The sequence below is a fragment of the Gossypium arboreum genome, chromosome 11 (assembly GCF_025698485.1).
Source record: "Gossypium arboreum isolate Shixiya-1 chromosome 11, ASM2569848v2, whole genome shotgun sequence".
In the NCBI taxonomy this organism is placed as follows: Eukaryota; Viridiplantae; Streptophyta; class Magnoliopsida; order Malvales; family Malvaceae; genus Gossypium; species Gossypium arboreum.
The window spans coordinates 4,310,482-4,333,245 of NC_069080.1; the positions used below are offsets into that span (position 1 = coordinate 4,310,482).

Sequence of the window (22,764 nt, forward strand, 5' to 3'; positions counted from 1 at the left end):
GTAAAATTTTTTTATTCCACAAATAACTTTAAAAAATTATTATTGTGTCTTTTTTAAATACTTAATTTTTTAATATTTTATTATATTTTATAGGATATTTATCGATCATTAATTTATTTATGAAATCTAAAATTTTTTGACAGTGTAGTAAATATTATTTTTATTTACGTATATATAGCTGTAATCCTTTAAAAAAATCAAACTTGTAGTTTGAGTGTTTGAGGATAATTTTCTTTTGTTTGTATTTGTGAATTATTCAATTTTATTTTGAAATTGGATTAATTATTACGAAACTGAGTTTGAATATTTAACAAAATCAAATTTAAATATTTTGATAAAATATGTCAATTTTAATACAAATTGGAAAAATTAAATTCAATCACTTAAATTTAAAGTCAATTAAATTCAATTTAATTTTAAAAGTCAATAATTCAGACTTAATGAACCTAAATCACCTAAACCAATCTGTGTGGTTTAATATATATTTTTACCCGTAATTAATAATAAAATATTAATTCAAACTCAAATTGAAATATAAATTTTGTTCCTTAAAAAAGAAGTTTGTAGCTAAGGTGCTAAGGATAGAGATCAAATTTAATTTTTATGCCAACAACTACATAACCGTGTGCTCACTGTGCAATTGTGAGGTTGAAGTCAATCTTTAGCATCCTTATCCCCTGCCCTAATCATGTTTACTTCTTATTAATTTAACAAGTTTTAATGTATTTAAACTCTATCAAATTCGAGTTTTAAAAACTTGAACTCATCGAGTTTACTCCGAGAGTATCGGTTTGTGGTGGTGAAGGATAGGATCATAGGACACAACCGATGTGCTGACTGTTATTTGGAAAATGCAGCTATCCAATAACTCACTCGCTTAAATTTTACGCAAAAAGTAAAAGCAAAGGACAGATTTATAAGGCATTATTTGGAACTTTGCTCGAAGCAGTAGATCAGAAATTACGATTGCTAAATAGGAAAACAATGGGCAAATTCAGTAGTTTATCACCAAAACTGGGGGCTTCATAAATCTCGATGCAAATCTGTCACTTTCAATCATTTTCTCGGAAATCAAACAGAAAAATAGTAAAAAAGAAATCCACATATCCCAATTTAACCCGTCTTTGATGATTGCATGGAATTTATGACAGCAGGACACGAGAAGCACTGAAGCAATGAAGTTTAACATTCCTCTCTGATGTGTATATATGTGATCATTATTATAATAATTCTAATATATAGAAAATTATCAAGAAACTGATTGCAGAGAGACTAATTTTCCAGAGTCCAAAGAGTGTAGGAACTGAGGGAATATTAGACCCAACTCTTAATAATAACAATTTTGGATATTTTCGGAGATCCATTTAGGATTTGGACAATAATGGATTTATTTTGTTTTGGGCTTTCTTTGAAATAGGAAGAAAATGTCAACGTATTCAAATCCAACCCAATTATAAAAAAGGCCCAAAGCCGAACTACTAAAAAGATTCGCAATTTCTTCAAAACCCTTCACTAAACCCCATCAGTAAAATGTTACGCCACCTCCGAACCACCGTCCGCCACCGTTCCGCCATCATCCTTTGCAACCACCACAACCACTATCACCGCTCAGCCAAGTACAACCCCCCCAAAACCGCAAATCCACCATCCCCACCGAAGCCTCCAAAAGCCCCTCAAAAACCACAAACATTCACTTTCCATGATGTCACTTGGGAAGATTCTTACCCCTGGATGTCTTCTCTCCAAGACAAAGTCGCCATGCGACATATGGACATGTATATGGAACAGGAAGAGAAGTATACTGAAGCTGTCATGTCGGACACTGAACGACTCCAAACTAAGCTCCAGTCTGAGATGGCCTCTCGCTTGAACTTTGATCTCTCTACACCTCCACTCCGTTGGGGTCCATGGTACTTCCTTCAAATTTTCCCTTTTTTGGTTAAGAAAATAGGAGCTGTCAAATGTGGTGTTTTGTAAAATCTTGGGACGATTAGACGAGCAAGTAAAACAAAAAAAGCAAATACCTGTTTTATGTTTCATAGGAGATAATCTTGATGCAAATTCAATGTTTTCAAGTTTCTTATGTTAATGGATGTATGAGAACGATAATTGCTATATTAGTTGGAATCTGAATAAGTTTGCAGGTTGTATTATAGAAGGGTGGAAGAAGGGAAGCAATATCCAGTGCTATGTAGGAGGTTGGCAAGCTTGAACGAGGAGTTCATTTCGCATAAGTCTCCAAGTTCTGGATTTGATTTTACTTCTGGGAAGAGGATTGAACAGAAGCTGCTTGATTACAATCAAGAAGCTGAGAGATTTGGAGGTACTGCAGAAAATGTAAGATTACCCCTCTTCGTTTATTTGCTTCCGAGACTGCCTTTTGACATTACTTTCTGAATGTATATAAAGGTTATGCTTATGAAGAATTATCTGAGATATCGCCGGACCATAAGTTTCTTGCATACACCATGTATGATAAGGACAATGACTACTTCAAGTTATCTGTGAGAAATTTGAATTCTGGTGCATTATGCAGCAAGCCTCATGCAAATCGTGTTTCGAATTTGGCATGGGTCAAGGATGGGCAGGCGTTGCTCTATGTCATTACTGATGAAAATAAGAGGCCGTATAGGTGAAACTCTGCTGGCTTCATAATCAATTCACTTATCTATTCATTAATTTTTTGGTTGTCAAATGAATTTAACAGTGTTCACTTGGAAATTTGATGTTTTGTTTTAGGATATACTGTAGCATGATTGGATCAACTGATGAAGATGTTTTGCTGCTGGAAGAACAAGATGAAAATGTCTATGTAAACATAAGACACACAAAAGATTTCCATTTTGTGACAGTTAATACATTTTCTCCTACATTTTCTAAGGTAAGAATGCAAAAATGGCATGCAGTCAGCTTGGATTGTTGTAAATGATTATGCTCAAATGGTGTTAACACTTTCTTACCATATTTTAGGTCTTTCTGATAAATGCAGCTGACCCCTTTTCTGGCATGAACTTAGTTTGGGAGAGTGAAGGTATTGTTCACTGCGTTCTCGAGCATCATCAAGGATACCTTTATTTATTCACTGATGCACCCAAGGATGGCCAAATAGTTGATAGTCATTATCTTCTTCGAAGCCCTGTTGATTCTTCATCCAATCCTAGAATTTGGGAGGTTGGTGAATCTAATATGACTTCCTTCATATCTTTTTCTTTTGTCCCCTAGTTCATAAATGCACCTTTTTTCCCTTTTGCACTGAGGTGGAATGATATGTGCTCACACCCGTAGACACTTCTTGCTCTGTTAAATTCTACCCATGCTCGCTTTGTTGTTTAAGTAATCTCATGTCTTATGGACCACAGAATGTATTCATTGCTGATCAAAACTTGGTCATAGAGGATGTTGATTTCTGCAACTCGCACTTGGTTCTTATTACAAGGGAAGGTCGAAAATATGGAATCTGCTCTGTTGCTCTACCATTACCTGGTTGGAAGGTAGGAAATATATATTTTTGTGCTTACCTCTTATACTCCATCTCCCTTCCTTTAACCCCCTTGTTACCCTTTCTCTTTATGGCATTCTTACATATACTCTCTTCCTGTCTTCTGTTTTATTGCAGCAAGCCGTTCATCTGAGAGAGCTTCAGCCTCATTTCCTTCCTCTTCCAAAACATGTTTGTAACATTTCTCCTGGGCCAAACTATGACTACTACTCCAAAACTATGCGCTTCACAATATCATCACCTGTGGTATGTAGATGACTACCTTCTGAACAGTATTTAGCTCTTAATGTAGAACGGCTATTCCCTTATCATCTCTACTTATTAGTAATTTTATAGGAGTTTGATGAATGGATCCTACATATGCATTGGTTAGAAACAAAGAAAGCTTAATGGAGCTATAAATGTCTGGTGTCAGTGATGGAAGATATGTTTCTTCTATTGTTTGTGATTTAGGTTTTATGTTTTGAATATTAGTTGCTTAAACCAACTTGTTTCCTGGCTGGCTTCTAGGGATAAACATTTATTGTTATGATTTGGATTGATACTTACTTGATTTGAATACGGTCAAGCAACTGTTCATGTTTCTCCTCTAGGATGAGTAAAATATGACATTGAGTAGCTTATATGGCAGCATTTTCATTCATGATTTTAAGTAATATTGTTAGTTATGTGTCTATACTTTTTCACATCATGTTTATTACTTTATCCATGTTTATTGTCATGGTTTTCCTGCCATATATGTTAAAATTAGTCAAATTTTCATCAATATTGATATTCCTAATTTTTAATTATTGACAGATGCCTGATGCTGTGGTTGATTATGATTTATCAAATGGCAAGTGGAATATTGTTCAACAGCAAAATATGCTTCATGAAAGAACCCGGATTTTGTATGGTACAGCGTTGTCTTCAGCCATTGCTGAGAAGACAACAAATGTGAAATTTTCTTCTATGAATGATGTCAAATCTGAAGACGGAAACTTGTGGAATGACCTTTCTGAATTTTATGCTTGCGAACATCACGATGTCTCTTCTTATGATGGGGCTATGGTTCCTTTAACTATTGTTTACTCACGCAAAAATAGAAAGGATAACCAAAGCCCTGGATTACTTCACGGACATGGAGCTTATGGTGAAATACTTGATAAACGGTGGCGTAGTGAGTTGAAAAGTCTTCTTGATCGCGGTTGGATTGTTGCTTATGCTGATGTAAGGTTTGTTTCCCATTACGATTATAGTAGTTATTCCTGGCTATCACTGCCTTCAGTTTTCTATAGCTAATTTATGTCAAGAAAAAAAAAAAAGATTGCATACATAACAATTTTTTCTTGGTTTATGGGTGGTATGTCTTGCAGAGGTGGTGGTGGTGGTGGTAAGAAATGGCATCATGATGGCCGACGCACAAAGAAACAGAATTCAATCAAAGATTACATCTCTTGTGCAAAGTACCTTGTTGAAAAAGAGATTGTGCAAGAAAACAAGCTTGCTGGTTGGGGATATAGTGTTGGAGGACTCCTGGTTGCCTCCGCCATCAATTGCTGCCCGGATTTATTCCGTGCTGCAGTTTTGAAGGTTTGAAAAATCTTCTCTTTTGCTTTTGTGTCTGCTCCCGTATGCTTGCTGCATAGTCTTAATTTGCTTGTGTTGACTAGACACATTTGTTTTCAGCATTCTTACGAGTCTTTCCACTATTATTAATCCTTTTTTGTATTTTATGGGTAAGAAAAGGTAAAACAGACTGTAACATTTTTCACTATTTGTCCTCTAGGATATATGTACTAGGTAATTTAGAATATCATATGGGTATAAGCTGGTTTTGTTATTTTATTTTATAGTTCTATGTAAACTTATTTCATCCTTTGATCTGTTTCAGGTTCCTTTTTTAGATGCAACCAACACTCTGCTATACCCCATTTTACCTCTGACGGCTGCCGATTATGAAGAGTTTGGTTACCCTGGGGATATTGATGAGTTTCATGCCATAAGGAAATTTTCTCCATATGACAATATTCAGAAGGATGCTCTTTATCCAGCTGTATTAGTCTCCTCATCCTTCAACACACGGTAAGTAGCCCTTCTTGTAGCTGTGTCGTGTTTTGTTCAGTTATCTGAACTTCCAATTTTTCGACACTGATAAACTAAAAGATATGCCATCCAGAGAAAAAGGGATGCATGAACTTGTGAGCTTAACTGACGATTGAACAGCAGCATATAGATACACTTGGGACTTCAGAAATTCATTCTTGATCAAATCTGTTTGTGCTTGTAAATGGAAGTGCTGACTATTAGTACTACATTGAGCCTTCTAGTTGATGATGTATTTTTCCCTTGTAATTGAAGTAGGCAATAATCCCTTTCTGTTCTGACATTTTTTCAGATTTGGAGTTTGGGAAGCGGCAAAATGGGTCGCTCGAGTTCGTGAACAAACTATTTATGACCCCAAACACCCCATTCTACTTAATCTAATGATAGATATTGTAGAGGAAAATAGATATCTTCAATGCAAAGAGTCAGCTCTGGAGACTGCATTTCTTTTAAAGACAGTGGATTCATAGGTTTGGCTTTTAGAATTCCATCCCATGATTCTGCCACTATCTTCTGCAATGCATGGAAGCTACAAGGTTGGGGTATATATATCTGCTGTGCCGTGGCTGAACTAAGATAATACCAATCACCTTTTACTCAACATGCTCGCACCCATTGCAGGGAAAAACGATTGGAATTTGTCTGGTCGCTTTGGGTTTATATGGATTTGGAATCTGCTTTCTTTATGTCATGATAATAGCCCCTTATTCAAGTGGTTCATCATGCTAAAGCAGCCATTGATTTTTTGGCCATATGTTGCTTTCATTCATTGAGATCATTACTTTGTTATCTGTAAATGTCAGTGTACCTTATCCCTTACGTAACATCAATGCTAAAACACTAAAAAAATCCTTGGAAGAACTTTGATTATGTGTGTATTTGTATTAGACCTAAATAAGCTTTTAATTTTTAATCAAATAATGTTTTATTTTATGCAAAAGATTGTTTATGTTAAGGACTTAAATAGGTATATAAAAAGGATAAAACTTTATTTCGACAGGAATTTAAAGAACTATTTTTATTGACAGATAATTATTATAAGTTGCTTATAAAAGTTACGAGTATTAAAACTTGATTCCGTACATCATAGAACACTTGTTTTATTTATTGATTACGAAGTTGGCTAAGTGAAATATTTGATGGTAGAATCAGTTATACTTCTCAGCAACTTCTTGGAGACATTTGCAGACCTCCTGGGGTTTGGAAAACATGGGCATATGATCGGCACCAGCTATGAATTTCACATCATCTGTAGGGCTATTTTCGATGTACCATTTCTGCAAGCTTTCTTTTATCAGCAAATCATCTTTGCAAACTATATAAACCCGATCAACAGATCCGAATTTCTCTTTTGATAGCAGAGATTCCTTGGACAAATCTTTCATGAACCACTTTCCTTGTCTCAGCAACGTGTTGGCCAATTCTATATCCTACAAATTCCAACAAAGCATTATACCATCAGCACCCACAAAACACGTTCATCTAATAACCATTTATTTATAGAGATGAAATAAACTAACCTCTTTTGGTGAGAGTTGATAAACCATTGCCTCCATGTATTTTGGTCCAAATAAGGCATGAGTTGGTGGATTTTCCGACCCATCTTCAAACAATAACTGGAAATCCATGAGCGGCTCCGCCATAACCCTTCTGAAGTACTATCTTCCACACAAAAATTCAACCCAAGTTCAAATCCGAACAAAAGATTACTAAAACACAGACATACATGAACATACAAACGCATAGCCTTCTTCATATATATTATTACCTCAGCTACTCCAGTCGCAATAGGAGAATCATGATTCGGCATAAAAGCTGTGAGATAAACAGCGGCCAATACTTTCATGGGGAAGCTTTCCATGGCTAAGGAAATGATAACCCCACCGTAACTGTGACCCACTAGTATCACTTTCTCGTCTTCAGGCAAAGAGGCCATTAATGCCATTAATGGCTCCGCATAATCGGACAAGGAAGCCAAGTCAGTGATGGTCTTGGGGTTGATTCCACTGGCACCAAGATCCAAGGGAGTGACACGGTGGCCGCCTGATTTGAGCAGCGACACAATCTTGTACCAACACCAAGCTCCATGACACATACCATGAACTAGAACGAAGTGTGTCATAGTTTCCCTTTCCTTTTCCTTTTCTATCTCAATATTTCCTGTTAGCTCCTTCAATTATTTGCGAGGGAGCTTTATCTAATGCTGGCCAACCTGTTGAACAGGCTGCTCAATATTAAAATGATTTCTTCAACTTTTGATGATGAGTTAACACAAGCAATGAAACCCAAATGAAACAAAGTTGCAATAGAAAATCTGCTATTAGTACCTACCCACTTTCTTAACAGTTTGTCTTGCCTTATGAATTAGAACAAAATGTTTCATGGTTATTAGCCGCTTCAATTATTTGCAAGTGGGCTTTATCTAATGTTGGCTAGCTTCGTGCCATCTCAAATCAATAGGTTGAACCAAAAATCAATGATTTGTTAACCTTGATAAACATGCTGGTTAAAAAAAATATATTTGCTATTATTGGATGTTTGATAAGGTCGTACTGCTTCTCTTTCTTGTTTTTTGCTATTATTGGATGTGCTTGCTTTGCTTTGCTTTGTGTGATAAAGAGAATTTGCTTTCGAATTGGATACATTAGTGATTATTATGACCTTTCTTCTCTTACGCTTTTTTCTACGTACTTTCTTTGAAAAAGTGATTAATATATTATTATTTATAAATTTATAAATAATTCTTTTTTGTATAAGTGGACTGTATATTTTCCTCCAATGTCATGATGACCTATAGGAAAAATGATTAATTGTGATATCAAAATCTTAAAAATTTCAACAAATTTTTGTACTTTTTTCAACACTTTTTTCACCATCAAACTTTCTAGTTTGATTGTAGATTTTACTTTTTGAAGTTTTACTGTATTTTTATTGAATTAAACTTCAAATTTATTATTCTTAGATAATTGATTACATAATTCAAATCATATTTGAGTGGTGAATACCTTAATTATCATGCCAACACGCGAAACGAAATAAATTATCAAGATAAATTCTTTAATTATCAATTATATTGGTGAGCAACTTCTTGGAGGCATTTGCAGAGCTCATGAGGCTTGGAGAACATGGGCATATGATCCGCACCAGCTATGGATTTCACATCCTCTGTTGGGCTGTTTTCAATGTACCATTTCTGCATACTTTCTTTCACCAACAAATCATCTTTGCAAACTATATAAACCCGATGGATGGATCCGAATTTCTCTTTGCTTAGCAGAGATTCGTTTGCTAAATCTTTGAGGAATATTTTTCCTTGTCTCATCAACGTCAAACCCAGTTGTATATCCTACAACATAACCACTCAACAACCAATCATTTATGCAGATCAGACTGGTTTTTCTTTTAATGACTTTAGGATCACAATAACTTCGTTTAGTTTGATTTTGACAATACAATTTCTTTCTAAAAAAAGTTAAAATTAATACCATAAAATTTTAACTTTGAAAAATAAAGGGTAAATTACATATGAGATCATTAAACTATTTTAAATTTATATTTTAATCATTCAATTTAAAAAAATACAAAATTGTTTAGGTCAAATAAAAACTTTCAAATATAAAAATAAAATCAAGCTAAATGCACACTTTTCTGAGAGGCTAAACTGACCTCTTTTGGTGAGAGATGGTAAACCTTTGCCTCCGTGTATTTTGGTCCAAATAAGGCACGAGTTGGTGGACTTTCTGATCCATCATCAAACCATACCTGGAAATCCAAGAGCGGCTCCGCCATAATACGTTTCAAGAGCTTCCACAAAACATTTAATCCAAGTTTAAACCCCCGATAAAAAGATAAGTAAAACACAACATACAAAGGCACAGTGTTCATATATTTACCTCCATTAATCCGGTTGCAATAGGATAATCATGATTCGGCATCAAAGCTGCCACATAAACAGCGGCCAATACTTTCTTGGGGAAGCTTTCCATGGCTAAAGAAATTATAACCCCTCCATAACTATGACCCACTAACATCACCTTCTCGTCTTCAGGCAAAGAGGCCATTAATTCCATCAGTGGTTGCGCATAATCGGACAAGGAAGCCAGATCAGTGATGGTCTTGGGATTGGTTCCACAGGCACCAAGATCCAAGGGAGTGACACGGTGGCCGCCTGATTTGAGCAGCGACACAATCTTGTACCAACACCAAGCTCCATGACACATACCATGAACTAGAACAAAGTGTGACATAGTTTCCCTAATCTTTTCTATCTCAATATTTCCTGTTAGCTGCTTCAACTATTTGCAGAGGAGCTTTATCTAATGCCAGCCAACCTGTTGAACAGGCTGCTCAATACTAAAATTCTGCTATTGGGACCTGCCCGTTTTAGTAACAGTTTCTCTTACCTGATGATCTTTTGTAATTTTCTGTGGTGAATGAATATCTTTTAACAAAAAAAAAAAAAATGTTTAAATAAGAAAAATAGGATAAGTTTTTTGAGAAGGAGTCGTTTCTGACTAACAGACAAATTTGTTCATTACACTCTTTTTCTTGTTTTAGTTGTAGATAAATACTAAAGTTTCGAAAATAAATTTGAAATGATAAAAAATTGAAAGGTATAATTGAAAATCAAAAGAAAAATAAAATATTTTAAAATATATCATTTTTAACTAAAATAATTTTTTCCTCATTTCTCTCTTTCCAAATAATCATTTTTTTCTCTTATTTTTCTTTCTTATTTATTTTTCTTACTTTTCATTCCTTTATGAAAATATAGTTACGTTAATTTCTGAAAAATAAACTAATTTTCTAGAAAATTGATATTTTTTTATGTTTGAATAATCTTATGTGAAATATTTTCTGTTCTCGGTAAAATTTCTAAATCATTTTGTAAAATTTCTTCTTAATGAAATGCATAACATAGTACAATCTCCTTCGACAATCGAAATATATTTTATAATAAAATAATATATTGTAATAATTAATATCATATATAAATTTAATTACAAATAATATCTAATTGAGCTTTATTTAAATTATATAAGAGTGCATATTGATACTTCAGAGTTGCAAGGGATAGTTGAAGCTAAGTAGTAAACAAATATTCATAATTTATACTAGTTTAAAATATGTTATAAGTCATTATACTCTTTGTAAATTTAAAATTTAGTCTTTAAAATTTTATTTTTAGGAATTCAATCGACTTTTTAGATTTCAAAATTCAGGTTCAATTGTTAACACTATTAAAAATATTTTGTTAAATTCAGCTTGTTAAAACATCATTTTTTAACTACGTAGCTACCAAGCGAGTATTTTTATTTAAAATGTCACATCAATAAAATTGACAAAAAAATTAATAATATTAACAATTAGACCTAAATTTGAAATATAAAATGTAGGGAACTAAATTCTTAAAAGGAAAAGTACAATAATTAAATTCTCAATTTATGAAAAGTAGATAAACTTATGGCATACTTCAACCTTGATATTATAAAACATTTATTATTAATATATTTATAATTGTAATGTATATTTATTATTAAATGATTACTATAAATATTTTTCAATAATATTGTTTAAATTTAAAATTATTATTTTAATTTTTTATTAAAATAAAATTGTAATATTGAATAAGTATTGACGTAGTAAATTATATAAATTATATTGATAATTTATTGTATTATTAAATATAAATAATTAAATATATATATTCAATAATATTGAAAATGTAATATTTTATATTAATATTTTAAATATTTTTAAGATTAAAAGTAAAAATTTATTATTAATATAATATTATTAGGCTTAATTTAAGTTAATTTTATATAAAATAAAATTACTCATGAAAGAATTTTTTTGTAAATTAACTTATATTTTTCAGAAAAATAATTTATTTTCTGTTGATTTATAAATTATTTTTATTTATCTAACTGGTTGACATAAAATAAATATATAAAATGTAAAATTATTTCTCGTAAATAATTTACTGTGAAACAAACTCACCATAAATTATTGCAATGAGAAGGTGCTTGCAGTTCAAGAGGACCCACAGCTTCATCAATGTTGCCAGTCTTTTCCCCTAATTTCTTTGTTACAAAATATTTGCATTATGGTTCACACTCCACACTCCGCAGTTTCTTCTTTATTAAGTAATATTTATATTTGCATTAGGGTCTACACTCCGCAGTTTCTTCATTACGTAATATTTATATTTGCATTATGGTCCACAACTGCATTTGCTATTTAATAGGGTGATGTGATTGAATATAGTGTGATTATCATTACCCATTAATTATCATTAAAAAACATTCTCAGTATTTATTAATAATATGTTTAATCTAATTAATTTACTAAAAATATCTCTCTCTCTCTCTCTCTATATATATGAAAGACATAGTGGGGAAGAGAAAAATAAATTTTAGATCATTCCTTGCCAGATTAATTACGAAAATAGTATATTTTTTTAGGTCGTGCCTACCTGACAGGCACAACCGATTTTTTAATATTAAATTTTTTTCGTTTAAAAATTATTATTATATTTTTTTTTTCGGGTTAGTAGACAACCTGTGTATATTGAAGCATACATACATGTTGTGCCTTCTTGGTAGGCACAACTGGTGGGGCCCACATGCTTAATTTTTCCCTTATATATTCCCCCGAAAATCAGATGAAGAACATATAGAAAATTTAGCAGCAAAATAGAAGTAAGAAGAGAGTGAGAAGAAGGAAAGAAAGGAAAGCAAGAAGAAGGATAAGGTATTTTAATTTATTTATTTTTAAATAGAATGTAGAATTTTGTTAGAAATTTTATTATTTAAAAGTTTGTTAGATTAATAATTTTGTTAGCTTTTGAATGAAAAATTTTGCATTAAAAATTTTATGTAACTTTTTTCCTATTAGAAACTATTTTGAGAATTTTGAAATTTTTTTAACAGATCTAGTATTGAATATGGAGAATCAGTTTTTCGTATGCGTTTATTTTGATGGAGAAATTTTGACAACAAGCGTAGGATGTATATTTGAATGTCGCAAACAAGTAGCAATGAGATTCAATAGAAATATCTCTTTGATGATATGAAGGAAAAATTAGTGAAAAATTTATAAACGTTATGGGAGAAGGATCTCGAAACTTTTCTACAAGTTTCCAGTTTCGACGGATCCCATAAAATTCACCGAAATGGAACTTGTAGACGATGAAGACGTGGAAACAATGGTCGCTCTTTATTGTGGGACTTGGAGCAACCAAAATGCACCGATTCAATTATTTGCTGAGTTAGCTGGTGTGGAGGAAACTAAAGATGCCACTCCATTAGGTGAAAAAGATGGAGCTCAAGAACTGTGTATGGTGGTTCCGGTATCATACGTTAGTAGTCAATCAACTATACATGGGATCGACATTGATCTTAATGCTACACCCGAGACTGCTGTGGTTGGTGATGATGTATACAATAGTAGTGATCCTTCTGATCATGAAGTCGATAGTGAAAGTGATCCCGACGTGGATGAGGTCCCGGATGATATTGACGATGAAGGCGTGAATGAGGAAGTAAATGTTAATGCGTCTTCAGTCGGGAACCAGATTCGTCGTATTGTGATACATAATATTCCTAGGGTACACATGTCTCGGATAGACCCCGATGCGGCGCATGTAGCCGAGTTCCCAGAGTACCCTGAAATACAATCTGCTCATCGGATGGCCGTATATTGTGATCCTGAGGAGTTGTTCATGGGCCACATATTCGAAAATAAGGAAGAGTGCGTATTTGCCATTAAATGGTATAGTATGAATATATCAGTAGACTATAAAGTCGTCGTGTCTAAACCGACATTATTTATTGGAGTGTGTTGGAAGTCAGCGGAAAGCTGCAATTGGCGGATACGAGCTGTATTTATCCAAAAGTCACAGATGTGGGAGATACAAAAATTTGTTGGGCCTCACACATGCACTTCATCACGTATTACAGAAGATCATCGAAAACTTGATTCCAAAACTATCTGTACGTGCATCATGCCAATGGTTGAAGACATGCCGACCATTAAGGTTTCGGTACTGATTGCCGAAATACAGGCACGATTCCAGTATCGAGTGTCATACCGGAAGGCATGGATAGCTAAACAGATGGCAATGGAGCAATTGTACGGAGATTTCGATGCATCATATAATGAGTTGCAGGGTTGGATTGCCGCTATGAGGGAGTACGTACCAGGGACTGCCATTGAGTTGCAGACACGACCTTATTATGGCCCGGATGAGCAACTAGAACCGAGAAAAATAATTTTCTAACGGATGTTCTGGACGTTTGGTCCATGTGTACGTGCATTTCCCCACTGCAAGCCGTTTGTGCAAGTAGATGGGACATGGCTATACGGTAAATATACACAAATCTTACTTCTTGCGATTGCTTAGGACGGGAACAATAACGTGCTCCCGATTGCATTTGCCATCGTAGATAAAGAGAATATGGAGTCGTGGGAATTCTTCCTTACAAACCTGCGGAGGTATGTTGTTAGTAATATTAGTATTTGCATCATCTCCTATAGAGGGAAAGAATTAATTACACCGCCATTAGGCGTTCCGGTGTGCCATAAAGATCTGTTTACTGCATACGGCACATTGCGTCTAACTTTCATCGAGATTATAAGAATGCAGATTGGAAGAGACAAGTTGTGAAAATGGGTAAAAAATAACCTTATCCTTTCAATATATAACCTAATGTTTTGTGATGAGACTGCAACTTGTATTTTCTTAATACATACACAGCGTACAAGCTTGAGCCACACATTTTCCGGCAAAGGATGACTCGACTTGAGAATGACATGGAAGGTCAAACGAACACATCTTTCTACAATGGTTGGGTACCATGGAGTCGTGACAATGGGCTCGAAGTTTTAACGAGGGCTTTCGTTACGGTCAAATGACCACAAACTTGGTAGAGGGCATCAACGCTGTGTTATTGAAAACACGACATCTTCTGATTTCATCTGTCTTTTCGGCTACATTCTACAGGTTGGCTACCTTGATGCCAAGAATGGGTCAGCAACAAGTCAACCAGATGGAGGCAGACACGTGTTTATCGAATATGTCAGGGATGCAATGGTTGCAAACCGTCAGATGGCGAGGTCGATGAATGTAAAAGTATATTCACGACGTAATGAAACGTTTCGCGTTACAGAGACCATCGGTCGTCAACCCGGTATACCACCTAGGTCCTACGGAGTTAATCTTTGAAATAGACGGTGCGATTGTAGGAGGTTCCAGACACTTCATTATCCTTGTGCACATGTTGTAGCAGCTTGTGCTAAAGTCTTGCTCAATGTAGATCAATTTATCGATGAAGTGTATACCCTCGAACACACGTTGCGTTGATGGGAGAATGAGTTTCCCGTACTTCCTGACCTATTTACTTGGGAGGTTCCTCCGACGACATTCAAGCTTGTCCCAGATAAAAGGTTGCGTAGGAACCCAAAAGGTCTTCCGCAATCATCTAGAATCCGTAACAAAATAGACGTTAGAGAGAAATCCGATGGAAAGTTGTGTGGAGTATGCAGATTACCAGGTCATAATCGGAATAAATGCCCGCTCCAAAACTACCATATTGGACAATCGTCGCGATCAGATAGAAATTAAAATTTTGTTAATTACATATTGGAAGAAAAAGTCCCGCCGAGTAGCATTAAATGGATTTTTTAAGCATTTTAAAATTGATTGTTTTTAATACTTCTCTTTTTTTTGCAATTATGTACTTCAACCCAAGAAAATCCAAAATTCGCTTTCGAAGCACATGTTTATATACAATTTACATACTTACTCCGGGTGAAGCATGACTATTTGTGTTCATACATACTTAACTCGGATTTATTATATATTTCATTTACTATTATAATAACGTTCTTCAACCGGGGGAATGATAACTATCCTTTGTAATTAAATGATAAAAAATTCATTACATAAATAGTCATTACATAATTTACCAAAAATAAATTAAATTGATAAATAAAATGCCAAAAAATTTATTACATAAAAACAGAAGTTATTTATATTACAAAACCCCCTAAAATTGATGGTTTGATGGTATAGTTCTAGGGGTATATTTTTGTGGAGCCCGACATTCACGTTGCGGACGACTACGATGATCAACGTTCTCTTTATCTGTATGTGGGGGTGTATGAAACATAGACGAAAAATCATATGTCTCAAACGCCATCGATGAACTTGAGCCGAGAAGAGTAGAATATGAAGGTGGATATGGGCCGGGAGGAGTAGAGTACGGCGGTGGATACGGCTCTGGAGGAGTTGAGTACATGAGTGGATACAGGCCGGAAGGAGTAGAGTACTGAGATAGATATGAGCAGGGATGACTGGAGTACTGAAATGGTAGTGGGCTGAAGATATCAAACTCTGAATGATATTCGTAGCCTGAGGAGCCCGAGAAATAGTCATCGCCCCCTAAATCTGGATGATAAGAACTACCTCCAGAGTATAGTTCCGGCTCTAGCTCCTGCTGTGGCTCCGGCTCTAGTGCATGATGCGGATCTGGAAGATGTTGCTCAATTTGTGTCGTATGCGGGGGGACTACCATCGACCGCCCACCAAACAAAAATGGTTTCCCTATCTCACAGTCCCACTGTAGGTACTGTAACGAGGGCTGAAGATCCAAGCCACGATCCATCTGAGGTACCCTCTCAAACCGGTTGTTCCACATCGTAACATATTCTTCATGCTCATCTCCCCAATCAAGCCCATGCCTCCCCCTCCTGGTCATCCCATGGATATCCCCCAATCATACTGGTGGGTTCGGGATATATTGAATGCAACCGAACTGCCAAAGTACTCGATCGCCATGATACCACTCCACTATCTGAAAATTAATAACGGGTGCGCTAATACACCATAAGTTTGAGTGGACGCGGGCAGACGAGGGAATAACCACCATAATTTCTAGAACAGAATACGGCATCCAAATGAACTGCACAGTTAATCACATTTTTTATATTAACGTAGGTCGAGTGAAATAAAATAATAAAATAAAATTGATATTGGAAAAACTTACCGCCTCTCCAGAATGATTCTCGATATCAGGCGGTATATCGGAACCGTGTATGACCTTTCGATACCCGGATTTGTGCTCCATCTATGAAAAAAATTGTTAGAACAACATAATCCGAAAAAAAAAAGTCAACTAATTGTTACAATGCATAAAAATTCATCACCTATTAACGAGTGGAAATATATATGATTAGTGACTAATTGATGCCAAGAATGGCATCCGGTAAAGTGCCCACGACTGCATCAGTATGAGGCATCCGCCTATGTCCATCGCAGAAGGATCTGTCGTCCGACAAAGTTCTCGATACAACATGGCTAACCCTGCGGACCCCCAAGTGTATGAACGGGTGCTATGCAAATTAGATAATAGAGGTAAGTACATCAAGTGAACAGTACTGCCGTTTGATTCCGTCATAAGTACACCCCCTATAAGGTGCATAATGTAAGCTCGAACGGCCTGTATCACCTCCCGTTCATTGGCAGTACTCGACAAATACTCAAAATTGGCCTTTTGTAATACCCCGAAAATCTTTACAGTAATATATTATCCTTGATATAATAAAATAAGGAAATAAAGTGATAAAAAGGGAAGTTTTGAGTTATGGCAACATTGGGAAGTAAATTATGATATCTTGATTGAGGAAAGGACTAAATTGTAAAAGTCAGAAAAGTTTTGTTGCCTAAGAGTAAATACTCAAGACTTAAGGGGTTAAAGTGTAAATATGAAAAGTTGAAGGACCAATAGTATAAATATTTTAAGGGTAGAATGATCTAGAAACTAAGGAAAATGGATAAATTAGGACCAATTTGAATAAGTGAAGAACTATGAGGGACTAAATTGCAATTTTACCAAATTAAATGATGACTCAATGATGGAATTCTAAAAGATCATGAAGGGCAAAATGGTCAATTAGTAAGAGAGAGAATTCTAGAATGTAATGATTATGTTGATGATATTTTAAATTAATTAATTAGATAAATATTATTTTATTAATATTTTATGAGATATTTAATATTATTTTTTATTTAGTATATAAGGAAAGAAAGATGAAGAATTTTCATCATCTTTCCTTTCCATGCAAACCAACATGAGAAAGAGTAAGAAGAAAAGAAGTTTTCTTTCTTTACAATTAAGTCCTTTCACCAAAAATTCATTATTCTCACCTAAAAATTGAAAAAATTTCCATAGCCATCAAGAGAGTAAGATAGCAAGGAGATGATGGGGAGCAAGAATATCAAGTTGGATTCAAGAAATAGAAGCTGGAAGAGAGAGAAAAATCAAGTTAAAGATTGAAGTTAATAAGAAAAGGTAAGAACATTAAGATTTCAATATATTTTTAAGTCTAATATTGTTGAAAAAGCATGGAATTGATGTTAATGTAGAGTTTTCTTTTATATGGTTCCATGTTTTTGATATATTAGTAAAGGGAAATGAGATAAAATAATGGGAAATATGGTAGAAAATGGAAATAGGAGTGTTATAAACTTGGTAATCAATATGTTGCACTAAAGTGGTTTTAGACAGTAGTAATAGGCTAACTTTGAAAAATCACCAAAAACGATAGAAATTGAATTAGAAGCTAAGGGTGATATGGAATTAAATCTTATTGAGTCTATTTTTATATAAAATAAATAGAGAAAGTAAAGTAATTTTGTATTCTGAGATATTTATATTTTTGTGAGACTGGTTCAGAATGATTTCAAGATCCCTTATTCTGACTTGGAAAAATCACTAAAAATTATAAAAAATAATTTTGTTACATAATTTACATGGTTAAATTCCTTAATGAGTCTATTTTTATAAGAAACAAATTATAACATCATTTGAATTCTGTTTAAAGAGATAATTAAACTTTAGTGAAGAGTGGTCAGAACTATCAAATAGCAAAACAGGGGAGAGTTTAATGAATAAACTGTACTAATTGGATAAACCAAAAATTATGAAAATTGTATGGTAAGAAGACATGTGAGTCTAGTTTCAGGAAAAATTAACAAATCTTAATTTTGAGTTCTTTAGCTTAATATATAAATAATTTAGTGACTATGACGCAAATGGACAGTTTTGAATGTACATATAAGTAAATAGTGAAATTATTGATAATGTTACTTGTTGCATGTTATATAAGTTAAGGATGTGGAATGGAGAGGAGGAGGAGGAAAATATGTATGAATATTCATCTAGCATGGCTAATTTGCATGTTTTAGGCTTAGGGACTAAATTGAATAAAAGTAAAACTTTATGGGCAATTTTGTAAAAATGTCAGAAATGTAACAGCCCGATTTTGGGCCTAATCGGAACAGTGGTTTTGGGACCACTATTCTGAGGCCAGATAAAATTATTTTAGTATTATTTTATGTGTTATAATATGATTTTATAAGTGCATGTTAATTTTGGTATATTAATTTTAGCGATTTCTAGTCCAATTTCGAAAAAGGACTAAATCGCGTAAAAAGTAAAAGTTGTGTTTTAATACCTAAAGGTGTTAAATTGCCTTGTATCTTAAATTGGGGGTCTTTAAAGTGAAATTAGGCCATTGAAAGTGTGATGGCCGGACATGGGAGACAAAATAGTTGAAAAGTCAAAATTATACAAAATAGTTTTATTATTAACAAATAAAAGAAAAAGAGAAAGAAAAAGCTATCATTTTTCTCTTCCCCTTCACCGAAATATGCAGCAAAGAAAGGGTTTTGAAGCTGGAAAATTTCAGCAACATATTTCCCTTGCTTGTAAGTGATTTTAATGTCTTTGCTTGATGATTTTTGTATTTTTGGAACCCCTAAAGCATAAGCTTTCATAAGAGGGGATTATTTTGCAAAATGATGAAGAGTCTAGGGTTTTGCCATGAGAGTAAATGTGTTGTTTTCTGTGTTTTTATGGAAGATTATGAGTCCTAGTTGTCTAATAAACAACTTTTGTGAAAGAAATTGCATGAAAATACCTTAAAAGGGGGTAAATTGCTAAGTTGTAAAATGAGTTGTAAATGTGTAAAATAGTTGAAATTATGAGTTGCTATAGTTATGAAAATGGTTCATCTAGACTCAAGGAGTAAAGAAATGTGATAAAAATTAATTTACGAGCATTGGGGCAAAAGTGAAAATATGCAAAAGTTTAGGGGTCAAAATGAAAATTTGTAAAAATATAATTTTTAGACCCATATGAATATTTTGACTGATTGGTAGGCTAAATGTGATGTTATAGATGATGAAAATTGAGATTTGGACCTAGAACGGAAAGAAATCGATTTATGGACGAGTATGTCTTTTCACCTTTGTGGTATCGAGGTAAGTTCATGTGTAAATAATGTAGCATAATTGTTATTTTTAAGTTATTGATGTTAAATATATGATATGCTGATTTTTATCATGAAATATATGCTTTGTGGTTATTTTCGAATAAAATGCAAGTTATGTGTATTATCTGTTAAATATAAAGTGCTACCGAGTATTGGTTTCGGTATTTTACGGAAGATGGCAAGGATATGTGTTCGAGGAAAATCCCGTTTGAACCTTAGGAATAGATTAGGATACAAGTGACATGTCACTAGGATGGTTGAGCATCTGAACTCGTTGAGTTGAGTCCAAGTTCACTTATGGATGCGAATGTTCGAACTCGTTGAGTTGAGTCTGAGTTCGTGAGATGTAACTAGGCATCCGAGCTTGTTGAGTTGAGTCTGAGTTCACTTATGGATGCGAACGCCCGAGCTCGTTGAGTTGAGTCCGAGTTCACTTATGGGCGGGTTACATGGTAGCTTGGCTACATATGTGGCACTTATGTGCAAACTTTCCATGTATCTAAATTATATTCCGATGTGTTCAACGGGTAAAATTCTACTCAAATGGAGGAATACTCGAGATGAAAGGGGCGTATTGGTAAATGTTGTGAAATGGATACTTTGAACAGGTATGTACTTAACCCTCGGGTTGAAAACTCGACATAACAACAATATGGTAAGATGGTAAATGAAAATGTGATATAAATGTCTCGATGATGATTATACAAACGATGTTGTATTAATTTTGTGAACAATGATCATGAATGAGTAATTTAGCCTTGACAGATTTGAGTTACAGCAGTAGTGTAACTTTGAAAATACACTAAAAATAGTGAAAAATAAGTTAGAGGCAGAATAAAATATGGGATTAAAGCTCAATGAGTCTATTTACACATGAAAGAAACAGGGGAAGAAAAAGAATTCCATATTGTGTGATATTTGAATTCTTTTGAAACAGGGTCTGAATGAATTCGAGATCCCCTGTTCTAACTTTAGAAATTCACCAAAAATTGTAAAACAATTATGCATAGATTCCTTATTGAGTCTATTTTTATGGGAAATAAACGGCATGGTCGTTGGAATTTTTCTGAGGAGAAATTTGGTTTGTAGTGCACAGGGTCGAGTGGTCATACCACAAGCAGGGAGACTTTAACTAATAAACTGTACTGTTTGGCTTAACCAAAATTCTGGAAATTTTATGGAAGAAAGGAAAATAAGTCTAGTTTCAGGAAAATTAACGGAACTTAATTCGTAGTTTCAGTAGCTCAGATATAAATAATTTAGTAACTGTTGCTCGGAAGACGACTTGTAGTGAACTTGAGAATATGTTGTAAACATTGATAAAACAAGTTAATGAGTTGCTTATTGTTTTCATATGAACTTACTAAGCGAAAGCTTACCCCCCTTCTTTCCTATTTTTTTTAGAGTTTCCAGGTTAGCTCGGGTTGGAGGCCGTCAGAGATATTATCACCCTATCGAGTTAACGTTATCGGAGTAAGTAAACTCAAGTGATTCGAGTCTATGGCATGTATAGGGTTTTAATGTGAGTATGTAATACTATGATTTAGCCAAAGGCATTGGCTTGTTATTAAGGTAGTATTAGTTATGTAAATTGGCCTATGTCGGCTAATATCGTTATGGGCCCATATGATTATTCTTATGCATTTATGTTATTATTTCTTGTGATGTGGCTTACAACATGTATGCCTAGAGATTGAATTGAGATTCATTGATGATCTAGTAACTAATGCAGGATTAAGTGATTGGTAAATAGTTAATAATGCTTCATGAATGGTTTGTGATGTAATGATAGTTATGCCTAGTATGTGGTAATGATATAGGCAAATTCTATAATATTTATTGCATAAGAAAATAACTTGAGCATAACATGTTTGTAGATGTTTAAGAGCTCATTTATGTCACGTTGTATGTTATTGGATAAGTATGTATCTATGCATATGGTGTGAGAGTGATAAAAGGCTTAATGATTAGCCTATTTCTGGCCACACGGCCTGAGCACATGGGCGTGTGAAGCCTTAACGCAAGAGATTTTTTTAAGTTTTTCATGAGTTCTCGATTGGGTCCCGAACCACTCCAGATGTATGTTTTGGGCCTCGTAAGCTCGTATATGGGACAGATTGTATGTGAAAAGAAAAGTTTTTAACTATTTGAGATTTCATGGCCCTGTTTTGTATGAAAGTGTTAGTAAAAGTCAGGTAGCACCTCGAACCCCGTCCCGTCGTCAGATGCGGGCGAGGGGTGTTACATATAGTGGTATCAGAGCATGGTTTAGTCGGTTCTCGGGCTAACCTAACGTAAGAGAGTCTAGCTATACATGCCATAGTATTACTCGTGATAGTGTGATATCTTTCGGCCCTAACAAAACTGTTGATTAAGACAGGAATGAGTTCCAACCGAGTAAATCTTGATAGAGATAAGAGTAAGGTTGAGATTATTGAATCATGCTTATGATATGCTGAAAATTGGGAAAGGTATGAAAAGAAATCCATGATTTTTAACTAGTTTTCATTATGTGATACTCTTGAGATAAAGAATGTGAAATAGTGGAGTAAAACACAGTTAAGTTGTGAAAAAACGCTTTTATGCATGTTAGTATTCATACGATGTTAAATGTCCAACTTGATTTGGCCAAGTGTTTAGGAAAAGAAAGAAATTTGCTTGAAATGACAGACTGTATGTATGAATGCTTTTATTGCATGATTAATAATCAGTATATACATGAGGTTGACATTTATGTCTAGATTGATGAAGTCAAGATGCAGTAATTGTATGCTTTATAATCTCAATTACAGAATCATAAATGTCACAATAGCATGAAAGTTGTAATGAAAGATCAAATTGGG

The 22,764-nt window shown here is 34.2% G+C and overlaps 3 protein-coding genes and 1 long non-coding RNA gene across 5 annotated transcripts; 2 read left to right on the plus strand and 2 right to left on the minus strand.

Moving 5' to 3' along the window:
- Positions 1-931: 931 nt before the first annotated feature.
- On the plus strand, positions 932-6,842 carry LOC108479768 (uncharacterized). The gene is made up of 11 exons (XM_017782545.2): positions 932-1,910; positions 2,145-2,323; positions 2,410-2,632; positions 2,740-2,881; positions 2,971-3,171; positions 3,360-3,491; positions 3,617-3,745; positions 4,298-4,713; positions 4,855-5,071; positions 5,373-5,563; positions 5,877-6,842. Exons 1-11 carry the CDS (start codon positions 1,531-1,533, stop codon positions 6,052-6,054), a joined length of 2,388 nt encoding a protein of 795 aa, XP_017638034.1. The 5' UTR covers positions 932-1,530; the 3' UTR covers positions 6,055-6,842.
- Positions 6,572-8,070, minus strand: LOC108479770 (methyl jasmonate esterase 1-like). Of its 2 annotated transcripts, none has more exons than XM_053021158.1 (4): positions 7,916-8,070; positions 7,353-7,796; positions 7,105-7,242; positions 6,572-7,014 (listed from the first exon to the last, which is right to left on the minus strand). In XM_053021158.1, the coding sequence occupies exons 2-4, from the start codon at positions 7,704-7,706 to the stop codon at positions 6,733-6,735; spliced, it is 774 nt and encodes a 257-aa protein (XP_052877118.1). In that variant the 5' UTR covers positions 7,707-7,796; positions 7,916-8,070; the 3' UTR covers positions 6,572-6,732. The 2 variants fall into 2 exon arrangements, with proteins under 2 accessions (XP_052877118.1, XP_052877119.1); XM_053021159.1 differs by having other exon boundaries at positions 7,912-8,070.
- Positions 8,071-8,509: 439 nt separating this feature from the next.
- Positions 8,510-10,117, minus strand: LOC108477048 (methyl jasmonate esterase 1-like). The gene is made up of 3 exons (XM_017779474.2): positions 9,478-10,117; positions 9,251-9,388; positions 8,510-8,930 (listed from the first exon to the last, which is right to left on the minus strand). The coding sequence occupies exons 1-3, from the start codon at positions 9,829-9,831 to the stop codon at positions 8,649-8,651; spliced, it is 774 nt and encodes a 257-aa protein (XP_017634963.1). The 5' UTR covers positions 9,832-10,117; the 3' UTR covers positions 8,510-8,648.
- A 9,107-nt stretch (positions 10,118-19,224) lies between these two features.
- On the plus strand, positions 19,225-21,681 carry LOC128284331 (uncharacterized). The gene is made up of 3 exons (XR_008274738.1): positions 19,225-19,355; positions 19,828-19,910; positions 21,326-21,681. It is a non-coding gene; the product is annotated as an uncharacterized LOC128284331 (long non-coding RNA).
- Positions 21,682-22,764: the final 1,083 nt, after the last annotated feature.